Source organism: Acomys minous (genome assembly GCF_964271855.1).
Source record: "Acomys minous genome assembly, chromosome: 5".
NCBI classification, from domain to species: domain Eukaryota; kingdom Metazoa; phylum Chordata; class Mammalia; order Rodentia; family Muridae; genus Acomys; species Acomys minous.
In genome coordinates, this window is record NC_140494.1 from 6,934,632 (window position 1) to 6,947,638 (window position 13,007).

At 38.9% G+C, this 13,007-nt stretch overlaps 1 protein-coding gene across 4 annotated transcripts in view; it reads left to right on the plus strand.

Annotated features, from left to right (window-relative positions):
- Positions 1-12,026, plus strand: part of LOC311597686 (aldo-keto reductase family 1 member C1-like) — a 59,568-nt gene extending 47,542 nt beyond the window's left edge. For 3 of the 4 annotated variants that reach the window (XM_084781914.1, XM_084781915.1, XM_084781917.1), the window contains 8 exons: positions 230-397; positions 1,143-1,259; positions 1,450-1,527; positions 4,330-4,452; positions 6,002-6,111; positions 7,263-7,428; positions 9,872-9,954; positions 11,766-12,026. In XM_084781914.1, the coding sequence (XP_084638040.1) occupies positions 230-397; positions 1,143-1,259; positions 1,450-1,527; positions 4,330-4,452; positions 6,002-6,111; positions 7,263-7,428; positions 9,872-9,954; positions 11,766-11,808 (888 nt within the window). In that variant the 3' untranslated portion in view covers positions 11,809-12,026. The remainder of the gene's footprint in view (positions 1-229; positions 398-1,142; positions 1,260-1,449; positions 1,528-4,329; positions 4,453-6,001; positions 6,112-7,262; positions 7,429-9,871; positions 9,955-11,765) is intronic. The other variant, XM_084781916.1, reaches the window with a different exon arrangement.
- The last annotated feature ends 981 nt before the right edge of the window (positions 12,027-13,007 follow it).

A 13,007-nucleotide genomic window follows, 5' to 3' on the forward strand; every position in this document is an offset into this window, starting at 1 on the left:
GCAGAGGCAGGCGGATCGCTGTGAGTTCGAGGCCAGCCTGGTCTACAGAGTGAGTCCAGGACAGCCAAGGCTACACAGAGAAACCCTGTCTCAAAAGACCAAAAAATAAATAAATAAATAAATAAATAAATAAATAAATAAATAATAAATAAAAGGCTTGAAGATGATGTTCAAAATTACACCTCTTGGGTCATCTGTGTCCAAACCATCCCCTTGTTTCCTCCTCTAGGTTCCAAAGAGTAAGACTTTTGAGTCTACTAAAATAGCAATAGATACTGGTTTCCGCCATATTGATTCTGCTTATGTGTACCAAAATGAAAAGGAGACAGGACAGGCTATTCGAAGCAAGATTGCAGATGGTGTTGTGAAGAGAGAAGACATATTTCTCACTACAAAGGTATTGTGCATGTAGAAGGCTAGTGTATGAATTAGTGAAATACAATATAAAAAATCTAAAATTACATAGTTCCTTTATGAAATGTGCTTATTAGCATAACATTTATCCACATTTAAGGCTCAGTTTAAATCATGGAGAAACATAGGATTCTTATTCTCTACAAATGTATGGTTTTCAATTCCTTTGCTTTTCTTATCCCTGGATATTGCAGCATGATTCAGTCTAACCTGTGAATTCAGAAATAATTTTGGCCAATTTCGAGTTTTCCTTATACCTTTGGGTGTTGTAGCATATCCTGAACAATTAAAATATTAATATTTTTATTTCCTACTGAAAATATAAGAGTTCATGGAATGTTAAATGACATCCATCCAATTCACGAAAATTTGCATTCAATGATTATTAACCATCCATAGCACATTTATGATGATTTATGTTAATAAAGAAATGCTAACATATTTCCACAAAATTAAGGGGATGGAAATTTATCTTTGTAACATATATATATATATATGATTTATAGATCTGAACATTGTGAGTTGATAAATTTTATCCCTTTAGTGGTGTCTTTCCCATAGTTGGATTGGCTATTAGTGACCAGTATTTCTGAAGTTCACATAGATAGATCAGATCACATAGCTCAACTGAAATAAACAATATGCCCTGGGGTTATTATTTTGTACTCACTATGAAATTTCTCAATTCTGATTATCTTTATGATAACTTTCATTCTTTAACCGTACAGCTTTGGTGTACATTCCATCGGCCAGAACTGGTTGAAGTTGGCTTAGAAAGATCACTGAAAAACTTTCAACTAGACTATGTTGATCTCTATCTTATCCATTACCCAGTGTCAATTAAGGTAGGTCATTTGCATCACATACCCTAACTAACTTTGTCTAATCAAATGATAAATGATGTTGCACTTCACTTATTTCATGGATGCTTACTTTCTCATTTCCAATGGATTCCTAAGGCCATTGCAGTGGGGGGGGGGGGTGGAGGGAAGCATGTATTTGCTGACATTTCTATAACAATTGCTTTTATTACAGCCATCAGACGCAATGTACCCAAAAGATGAAAATGGAAAACTGTTATTTGACACAGTAGATCTCTGTGCTACATGGGAGGTGAGTAAATAAAGGGGAGGCCTCAGAGAAACCCAGAGTTCCAAGTTTCACTTCTGAGAATGAAGTACGCACCCATGAGTCTAGAGAGCATGCTGTGGTCACAGGTGTTTCCCTGACGCCGTGGGACAGAACATGTGACTAAATAGAGAGAAACAGAAGTGAAGATTGGAATATAATTGAGAGGGAGAGCTCGCTGAAGTATTATCATACGTGAGTGTGTTTTAATCATATCTGTTCATTCATCCTCCACTCCAACTCCTGCACATCAACACTCTCATTCCAACGCATGTGCTCTTCTGTGAACCCACCGAGTCAGTCCACTTAGGACTGCTTGCCTGTGCAGCAGTGATGCCCTGTAAGATGGGCTTGCTGTCAGAAGCTGAGCGTGACAAAAACTGACTCTCCCTCCTCCAGCAGGCTGCAATCGACAACAGTGCCTCAGCTAGGGGTGGGAGTCTACGAGACCCATCTGACCTATGTTGGAATTTTGGAAGGCTTTAACCTTGTGTGAGTTTCTCATGCAAGTACAGCTGCTGTGAGTTCATGTGTATAAAACCTTGACATAAAAACAATCAGTGTCACAGCAGTCCTCCACTCCCTGTGAGACTTTTTTATCTTTCTACCCCCATTTTATGCTGATCCCTGACCTTAGGGAAGGACCGTTGATACAGATTTCTGATTAGGGCTAAGCAACCCACAGTCTCTTATGTTCTACACTTTGACCAATTGTGAGGTTGTATTAATTGCTATCTACTGCATAAAGCTTTCTGGCAAGGTTTGGGCTATAGAAAGATAAATATTTAGTGGGTAGTTTACCAGTATATCCATTTAGCAAAATGGTAGTAGGCGATCCCTGTTTACCTATGACCTAGCCAGTTGCAGATTCTTGGTTCAGTTAACAGTACTAGACATGAGGTATATCCTGTGGAGTCATCTTTAAATCCAATCAGAAAGTAATTCCAAAAGCAGCTGTGGCCACATTGCTCCAATGGACATACCTTACAAGGTTGACCATTATTGAAGCTCACAGAGTGTACAGCTAAGTAAGACTGCTGATTAGTTCTATTCCTCATTAGTGTACATAGCACCTTCCAGCACTTTAAAAGCTAACCGGTCACTACAAGAGTTATTTCTTTGTGTCCCGTGAGTTAACTACATGGTATCAGCAGCAATAATATCTTACCATCAAGTTATGGAGCATACTGAAGAGCAAAGATAATAACTTGTATCATTGAAGGGAAGGGGTTATAATACTCCAGGGACCAAATATTTGATTTGAAGGGACTAACCAACAACACTTGGCTTTTGATTTGGTAGTCTCGGAAGATACCATCTTTATTTGATGGTATCTAGAAAGGGTACTCTCCCCACTTTGGGAGTAACTCCTTTTAAACTCCCTCTATCTCCACATCTGTGTATATGAAAGCTTTTATCAGTAGTAGGTTCCCATTTGACTTTTTCCTAAGACTGCAGAGTTGGTTATTTCCTCCACACCGCCTTCTCTACTTTGCCTTCCCATCCCTACACCACTTAAAACTCCCTCCATTCCTCCCCATTCTGCTTTCACCCCAACTCTGTTCTACTCTCCCTTAAAATCTACCCCTCAGTGGCTATTTTCTTGTTTTCTGACCTCTACATATGCTCTAATTTAAATGCATATCTGAAGATTCAAAGCTAAGATTCACATATAAGAGAAAACATGTGACATTCCTCTTACTTGTTTTGGGGTGTCTCACTCAGAATATTTATTTCCAGCTCTATCTATTTACAAAATACAAGATGATTTTAATAGGAATTGCTAATTTAATAACTTTATTTGTGTTTACAGATGGCTAAAATTGCATTGTGTATATGGAGCAAGTTTAACTTACCTTTTTATCCCTTGATGGAATCTAGGTGGTTCCATTGCCTGGATAATGTGAGTGGGGCAGTAATGAATATGAATGAGAAAGTATCCTAGCAGGAGGATATCCCTCTAGTGTATAGCTGTATCCTATGGTAGACATATTTCTAGCTTTATGAGGAAGCTCCAAATCAATTTCATTAGTATTTGTACCAATTTTCACCTGTCCCAACAGTGAACAAGTGTTCCATTTTCTCCATATCTAGACCAGCATGTTTTCTTTGCGTGAATTAAGATTAAGTTTCAAAATTGTTTTAATTTGCATTTTCTTGATAGCTGTGGCTATTGAATAATCTACAAAGTATTTCTTAACCACATATATTTCTTCTTTTTTTAACTACCTCTTCAGTCTCATAACACATTTTTAAGTTAGACTGATTTCTTTGAGTTTAGTTTTTAAAATACTTTGTAGGACTTTGTGTTTAGACTTTTTCAGGGATATACATTGCCATTTCTAGACAGTTCTTTTAACAATTCCATTTTTCATTCATATTAACTGAATGTCTCTGTGAGGGTTTCTACTGCTGTGATAAAGCACAATGGCCAAAAGCAACTTGAACAGAGAAAGATTTATTTCAGCTTATGGTTCCACATCATAGTCCATCACTGAGTGAAGTCAGGAAACCTTAAACAGGGCAAGGACCTAGACAGCAGTAACTGAAGCAGAGGCCAAGGAAGAGTGGGTAGCACCACCCACAGTGGGCTGAGTCCGCCCACATCAATCACTAGTTACTAAAATGCCCTGCACACTTGCCTACATGCAAATCTTGGGGAGGCATTTCCTCAGCTGAGAGCTCTTCATCCCAAAATGACTCCAGTTCCTGTCGGTGTGGTGTAAAACGTTCCCACACGCTTTGATGAATGTATACACTGACCCTATATAAATCCTCCTTCTCTAGGCCATGGAGAAGTGTAAGGATGCAGGACTGGCCAAGTCCATCGGGGTGTCCAACTTTAACCGCAGGCAGCTGGAGATGATCCTGAACAAGCCGGGGCTCAAGTACAAGCCTGTGTGCAACCAGGTGAGCCTCAGAGCTCCTCGTGTTCTTCTCTCTGTAGTACAGCAGGTGCCCATTCCTTCCATCTTCACGTTCACCTCAGGTTCACAAAGTACAAGATTCTCATAGCAGCTGTCTCTGCTTTGGGGAGCATCACAGTTTCTCAATTTTACCTCTTCTTGATGGTGTCTTAGAAAAGGCGAAAGGGCAATATCTATGCCCAATGAATGTAAGAATCTGTGGATATGGATATCACCCAAGGCCCAATAGCATAATTCCTTCCTGGAGGCTATTAAAAGTATCCAGGGTAGACAGGTGAGTTATCTACTCACAGGCATTTCATGGTAGATCAAGTCCACTCACAGAACATCAGCTGACCTTGTTCATAACCACATCTTAGTCATCATGTCTTTTGTGTCTTCCTCATTCAAGTCAACCATTTAAGCACATTAGTCTTCTGTTCTAATTTATTTCTCAATAAATTTCAATTAACGAGAAGGATCACTGTACGCTCAATACTCATAACAAATATATTTTATTATGAACTTATTAATATCCCTTATAATCCGACTAACGGAACAACAGGAGAAGAGGATTACAGAATAACAAAACCGTAAGGATATCAGTTCCATAGAACATCTCTCTTGGCATAATCAGCACATTTTTTTTTTTTTGCTGGAACCTGGAGTAACCAGAACCCGGAACCTCAGCAGGAGCTCTGAGCTCCAAAGCTTTCCTTGAGCGGCACTCTCTGGGAGCATCTCAAAGTGGAGCGGTGAACAGCCAAAACTATCCCAAGTCTCCAAAGGCCCTGCCTCCTGTTTCTGGCTCCCTTATGTATCTCCCCCCACAGTCTGCTCAAGGATCTTTTCAGCTGCAAACAATCAAGCTCCCCACATGAGGTGGTTTGTCTTCTAGTGGATTAACATCTATTCTCACACAAGACCGTTCCTCATCCCACACTTGGGACCATACCAAAGACAAGTTTATCTCTCCTTCATCTCCTCCTTTCTATCTAGGAAAGATAGCATATATATGTTATATACAACAGATCACTGATATGAAATCACCTTATAGAAGACATAAAATGTGTTACATTCTTTACTTTCAAAGTACACATATTTGTGTACAAATTTTTTTCTTTTTAAGGTTTATTTATTTTTGATATGTATTTTCATATTTATGTTGAAGCATTGGGGGCTAGAAAGATGGCAAACCATTTAAGAGTACTTGCTGCTCTTGTAAAGTTTTGATGGCTATAACACCTTCTTCAACCCTTAAAGGACACCAGTACACATACACATATACACACACACAAACACACAGACACATACACACACATACACACACAAACACACAGACACATACACACACACAAACACACAGACACTCACACATACATACACTCACAAACAAAGACATACACACACACACAAAAACACAGACACATACACACACAAACACACAGACACTCACACACACATACGCACACACACAAACACACAGACACAATAAAAACTATTTTATTAAATGGAATGGAATGACAATATATTTTTATATTGCCAATCCGTAGGTAGAATGCCATCCTTATCTGAACCAGAGCAAGCTGCTGGACTTCTGCAAGTCAAGAGACATCCATCTGGTTGCCTATGGGGCCTTAGGATCTCAGCGTCCTAAAAGCTGGTAATAAGCATAACTTATTTTTTTAAATTATATTCTAATGACATCATTTTCTGTTTTACTTCTCCAAAATCTCACATTTGCCCCTCCAAGCTTTACTTCAGATTCTTGGCCTCTTTTTCCATTAATTGCTATTTCATGCATATGTGTCTATATATATAAAACCTGTTTAGTTTATATAATACTACCTATATGTTTTCAGAGTTGACTCTTTGACAATGGACAACAAAATAGTGTGCTCTTCCCTGAAGAAGGCCACCTCCCCTGGTCCAGACTTCCTCAGTTAGCTGTAATTCTTTTGGTATGGAGGGGCCCTCATGAGCTGGTCTCCTAGTTTGGTATGTTCATTGGTGTTACTCTTGTTTGGCTCATGTTAGGGAAGTCATGTTGATTAGGACTCTTTGGATGTAGTTTCTGATATTACTAGGTGACATAATTTCACAAGTTTGCTGATCCTTTGGCTCCTACAATCCTCTGCCCCTCTCTTCTGAAATGTTCCCTTTGATTTAGGCTCAGGAGAATTTTCAAGATGTATCTATAGGGACTGGGACACATGATTCTTTTTTTTTTTTTTTTTTTTTTTGGTTGTGGTTTTCTATAGTGGTCTTTGTTGCCAAGAATGTTTGCCTTGATGAGGAGCTAAGACTACATTTATCTGTGGGTGTAAGGACAAATGTTTAGATTGCTGTTAGAGATGATGCTGTTTCAGTAAAGTTCTGGTTGTAAGTTCTTCTCCAATATGCAGGACTTCGCTAGCACCCAGTCATTGGCTAGGTTTCCAATACTGGGCAAAGTCTCCCTCTTGTTAAATTGTTCTTAAATCTAGAGAGTTAGGTTACAGCCAAGGTATGTATGGCACAACTGCACCCTTAGGGTTATTGTGCATGCTGGTCATTGATTTGGTTCATTGGTATCATATAAGCACAACAATTTTTACTTCTAAAGTCCTTCATTTATAGGACTTCGCTCTGAACTGATTCAGGCAGACAAGAGAATTAGCATCTTAGAAAGTCTCCTCAGAGAACTGATGCTTCTGGTCTATGGAAACTTTGTAATGCTCTTTTGTCTGCAGTGATACCTTGATGTGTTTGGAAGACCCCTAAGAAGCCGGACACTCAACTGTTGGAGTTCAGTATTTCTGCTTTTCCTTCTAGGGTGGACCAGAATTCCCCATTTCTTTTGAATGATTCTGTTCTTTGTGCCATGGCCAAAAAGCACAATCGAAGTCCAGCTCAGGTGGCCCTTCGCTACCAGGTTCAGCGTGGGGTAATTGCCCTGGCTCACAGCCATGAAGAGAATGAAATGAGAGAGAACATTCAGGTGATGTGAGAGCTACGGGTATCTAGGACGATGAATATTCTTCCCTAGCCATGGATTTCTTTGAAATTTTTCTGTAATTTTCCCCCAAATAATTGTTTCTGGCATTCCCTGTGCATGTGCATTTGCAAGCATTCCCTGTACATGTGCTGTTTCAAGTGTTGTGATTTACAAGAATTGTTAACATATTGTAAAATTGAATGCTTACTTCTGCTGTCATTCCCAGAAATATCAATAAATATTAGACTATTTTCACAAGTCATGGATCTGGGTTCAAGGTGTTCTCCAGGGAAATGTAGAGTAAAGCCTTTGTGTCTGGTCCTAAATGAAATGTTTCAGCAAAGCATTTGCTATGTTTAGGTCAATCAGTAGAGGCTGAGAAAAAAAATTTGAGACTGAACCTTGAAGAAATATTATCTCTCTGGAGAATCTGCACTTGTTGCTAAGAGGAAGCTTGCAGCTGCACACACTTTGGTCCTAAGATACTCCCCTCAGCTAGCCATAATCAAAACAAACAGTGATATGAGTAGATTGTCCTTGCTCATGGGCAGCAAGGGCAAGATAACTTTGGGAGTCATGATCTTTCCCAGCCAATTGCACATTTAACCTTGTATAATGTTTGAATGGAATAACTGAAGTGAGCTAGCTGGGTGCCGGTTTTGAATTTTTTTTTTTTATCGAAGAAGGCTGAACCCTCTGCTCCTTTGGGAAATGAAATCTTAGCAACTTGATGAGCTCCTTTCTCTACAATCAATATATGAACCAGGGCGTCTATTTCTTCAAGAAACGAAGGCTTAGAAAAAAACTGACAACCCACACAAAAGCAAAGGCTTTGCTAAAACATTTCACTCAAAGCCAGACTCAAAGGCATTACTATAAATCTCACTTAAAGCTAGAAATGAAAGTTTTTTACTATGCATTTCACTACAACATTCATTGCATTGAGCTCTGTACTTTATTCTGAATTTGAAACTTCTTGTAGTTTTAATAACATATTCCTTCTTATTTTTAAAGATTAATTATTTTTATGTAAACTTTTAATACAATATATTTCTTGAATTCTTCCCCTTCTCCATCTCTCTCAGATAGTAGAGAAAGCATCATCTGAAAGAAAACAGAGAGATTTACATTTCATCACCAAGTCAGACTTGCACAAATGGCATCTTTATCTTCTGAAATAGGATCTCCATGGGAAAATATTATTCCTTAAATTATTGTGATTGTCCTTTGCATTCCTCTAAATTTTTACTCATTTGGTGGTCATGTGCTTATTCATTTTGAATGAATGTCAGTCAATGCTTTGTCAGTTTAGTTAATTGACGGTCTTTGTACTTTCTGCATGTGAATTTTTCCTTGAAAGTCATTTTGAGGTTTAAAGTGTCACATGTTTGGAGGATGAGGTGTTTTTCAAGCCCGTTCTTTTGACCTAAAATGTAATTTGTGTTTGGACAACTCCTGGCCTAAAGTTTACTTGAAGGAACATTGTTCAAATATAACTATATACAGAAAATTTCATAGATTAACTTACATGTTTATAACTATTGTTCTTGATTCTTCAGAACTTTTTTTTTCAAAACAGGGTTTCTCTGTGCAGCCTTGGCTGTCCAGGACTCCCTTTGTAGGCCAGGCTAACCCTTGAACTCAAGTAGATCTGCTGCCTCTGCCTCCCTGAGTGCTGGGATCGAAGGTGTGTGTCACCATACCAACTTTCTCAGAACTTTTAAGTACATGGCAATGTAGTCACTGAGTTAAGCCATCTTCTTTTATTCGACAGGCACATTTAAGACTTCCCATATAGTGCAGTTTTAATATAGCATACCCCAAGGATCAGGTATCTTTGTAGAAGAGGAAGGCTAATAACATGAAGAAAACTATTTTTCAGACACAAGAAGGCAGATGTGCATTTGAACTCATAGTGATTGCTACAGCACACAAAAGACATTTACAAGCTCCAGCTGGACAAAATTCTAGTAGGCAGGGGTAAGGTGTGCTTGCAGTGGCCCCAGTAGCTGAGGAGCTGTGGGTATAGTTGGTAGCTACTGAGAGGAGAGTCACTTCCCTTCATAATGTAAAAACTGATCGCTGACCACGCATTAGGATCCCAACACCAAAAGGGAGTGTGCAGTACAAAATGGGCAGAATGAGGAAGGATGAAAAGGAAAAAGTCATCTCACATTTGGATGAGAAGGAACGATAAATAGACTCAAAATATTTTGAGTGGAATTCTGAAAGTATTAGTCCAAATAGTGCACAAAAGAAAAAAATGATTTTTTATTCTACCTGGTAGTCCCTGATGACCTGTGTATTTTGCTTGATCCCTTTCATTACTTTCACAAAGCTATCAGATACTTTAAATATTACACTGTACCAATCTAGTTTACTTAGGTTTTATAATTGGCAAGATTACAGGGTAAACTTACGAACCCCTTTTCTCCTTGTGTAACAGGTACTTGAATTCCAGTTGCCTGCAGAGGACATGGAAGTCCTAGACGGCCTGAACAGAAATTTCCGGTATTTTCCCGCGGACATGTAAGTAACATCAATATATCCTAGGAGGTTGGATGACAAGCATGTCACATCAGTTTGCCGAAGTTTAAGTCCCTCGCTTCAATTGGTGCAAATTTCTTCAGAAGCCCACACTTGGTTTTTCAGTTTGAATCTCCACAAAGAGATGAAAGGAAGTTTTGCTGAGGGATTCAGAAGCAAGCAAAGTGTATTTAGACAGTTCAGTCGCTGAGGAGAGTTTATAATTATCAAAATGTTTTTCTTCTTTAATTCTCTAATGTAGAACATGATCCTGACTTTATGTTATAAATGAGAGCAAGAAAGGCATTCACAAACATTATTTTAAATTTTCTTTAATTAAATTATAATTGTATTATTTCTCCCCTCCCCTTTCCTTTCTTCAGGCCCTCTCATAACCCCTCCCTCCAACCACTCTCTTGCCCCCTCACACTTCCTCTCCATTTGATGGCTTCTTTTTCTTTATTACTGTTACATACGTGTGTGAATACATACATAAGTATAATCTAATAAGTCTGTTTGGGATTGTTTATGTGTATATGACTCCAAGTCTGAGTGAGCCATTTGTATTGGATAAGCAATCAAGGGACTCATCCCTGGAAGACAATAACTCTCTCTCTCTCTGTAGTCAATAGATGCCTGGAGTTCCTTATCTAAAGGTATTGTCTGCACGGAAGAAGGATCTCTGTTATGATTTTGTTTGAGTGAAATATTATTTGTAGCAGAATTGAGTGCAGTAATGCTTAAAAGGGCATTGGATAATCCACAATTGTCTGGGCTAAAATAATGATATATTTATTGCTAAAATGTACTAGTATAGAGCAACTGGCGAGTAAAGTATAAATATAATACAAAGATAGAGAGAAATCATCAAGTAATAATTATTATTACTTTATTATTATATTGTGCTATATAAACATATCTGCACATATACAGGAAGTACTATGGACATTGAAAACTTGTAAAGGACATTATATCTCTGATTATTTGAACAAGATATTGTATGAGATTCAGAAATGTAATAATTAGTATGTACGTAGAAGAATAGAAATTAGAAGCCAAAAGTTAGACACTTGTCTTGACAAATATCTGGAGTTGTCTCTGTACTAAACACACATAGTCAACACCTATTTTCCTGGGGTGATTGAAGTTTGAGAAGATTCTGGCATTTTCTTTGCTTTGTTTGATTGATGGGAAGATGTATATTTATGAAAACTTGTTTCTTTATTTTCTGTTTTGGTCCAGGGAACACAATTTAAATAACTCAGTTATTGTATTTTAAAATATCTTATGAAGGTAAGAAAGGCAAATTCTGAACCCAGAAAACAAAGCAATTCAAATTCATTCTAGTGCCAGATACACTAAGAAATAATTACAAATTATAACAGCAATAATTGCATGTTTTATATGTTTGAACCAGATTCAATGAGCCCATATTGGGTATATTTTTTAATCTCATCCTTTTGCCCAACACCCAAGTTCCCAAAATAATGAGTCTGCTACTTTATTATCTATGAATAAATGCCTAGGTCATTCGCTTTGGCTTGTTCCCTCACTAGCTCATAACTTATTTTTACCAGTGTTTCTGCTCTGTGTATGGACATAGCCAGTTACCTCTCCTCAATTTCATGTGTCCATCTTCCTCAGAGTCCAGGGCAAATCTCCCTCTCTGACTCTATCCCAGGGGTCATCTCTCTCATGGAACTCCCACCTCCTATTTACTGCCTCAGCTAATACATCATCGGCTTTTTTATTGACAGGTGGCGCTTCCATGCAGTACAAAAAATTCTCTCTACTGTCTTTCTTTTATATTTTAGTGCAGTTGGACACCCCAATTTTCCATTTTATGATGAATATTAACACGAGGACCTCTGTCATGGCATCTGTCTGAAGCTCCTAAATGCGCACAATGGTGTGGATGGTGACAACTGTCATGATGCTGATGAGACTCACCACTTCTGGCCGATTCCTACCCCTGTACACCTCACAGGCAATGGAGACACAGTCAGAACCTGGAAGAAAGGCACTAACTTTTTCCTCACATAATGAAATAAATGTAGCCTTCTTTTTCTCCGGTACCATCTCTCTTACTTGTATGTGTCTCATTTGACTAATTATGATTCGCTTTAAAGTCAGTGGAAAAGAGTGGGAGATAATAATAGCCATTCAAGAAATTGATGGATAGGAAAAAGTAGAACCTTCCAGCTCCAGGGAAGTGGCCTACTGATGGCATTAGGAACAGTGTTACTTGCCCATAGGTCAACAACAAAACAGACTGTAAACAGTAAACTTGTCAGATCAAAGTGGCACATCTCAGAAAAATAACTGACAGTGCCAGGGTTCCTTCCATCAGTTCAGCATCTGAGTCCTAAAAATGAGGAATGGAACAATTCTGCTTGAAAATACTTGTAACACTTACGAGATCATGACTGAGTAGAATCTTGTGCATCCACTGTAAACTGAGGTGACAGAGTCATGCTAACAAAATCTTGGCCTATGGAGTTCCAAACTCAAACTTGGAAACATCAAGAATCCAGATGTCATTTAGTAATAAATACTCTTCAAGCTATTTGAAGCAGCTGTGCCCAGCACAGCAATGAAAGAAACAGCTAGGAAAACAGAATTGTGCAACACGGCAGCAACTCACTACAACCTGAGCCTGTCTGAACTCACACCAGATCTGTGTGTGGGGTCAGAGGCCAGCAGCTCACTACAACCTGAGCCTGTCTGAACTCACTCAAACCAGATCTGTGTGTGGGGTCAGAGGCCAGCAGTTCACAACAACCTGAGCCTGTCTGAACTCACTCAAACCAGATCTGTGTGTGGGGTCAGAGGCCAGCAGTTCACTACAACCTGAGCCTGTCTAAACTCAAACCAGATCTGTGTGTGGGGTCAGAGGCCAGCAGCTCACAACAACCTGAGCCTGTCTGAACTCACTCAAACCAGATCTGTGTGTGGGGTCAGAGGCCAGCAGTTCACAACAACTGAGCCTGTCTAAACTCAAACCAGATCTGTGTGTGGGGTCAGAGGCCTCTTATCCTAAGCCCAGTCCATTCTCA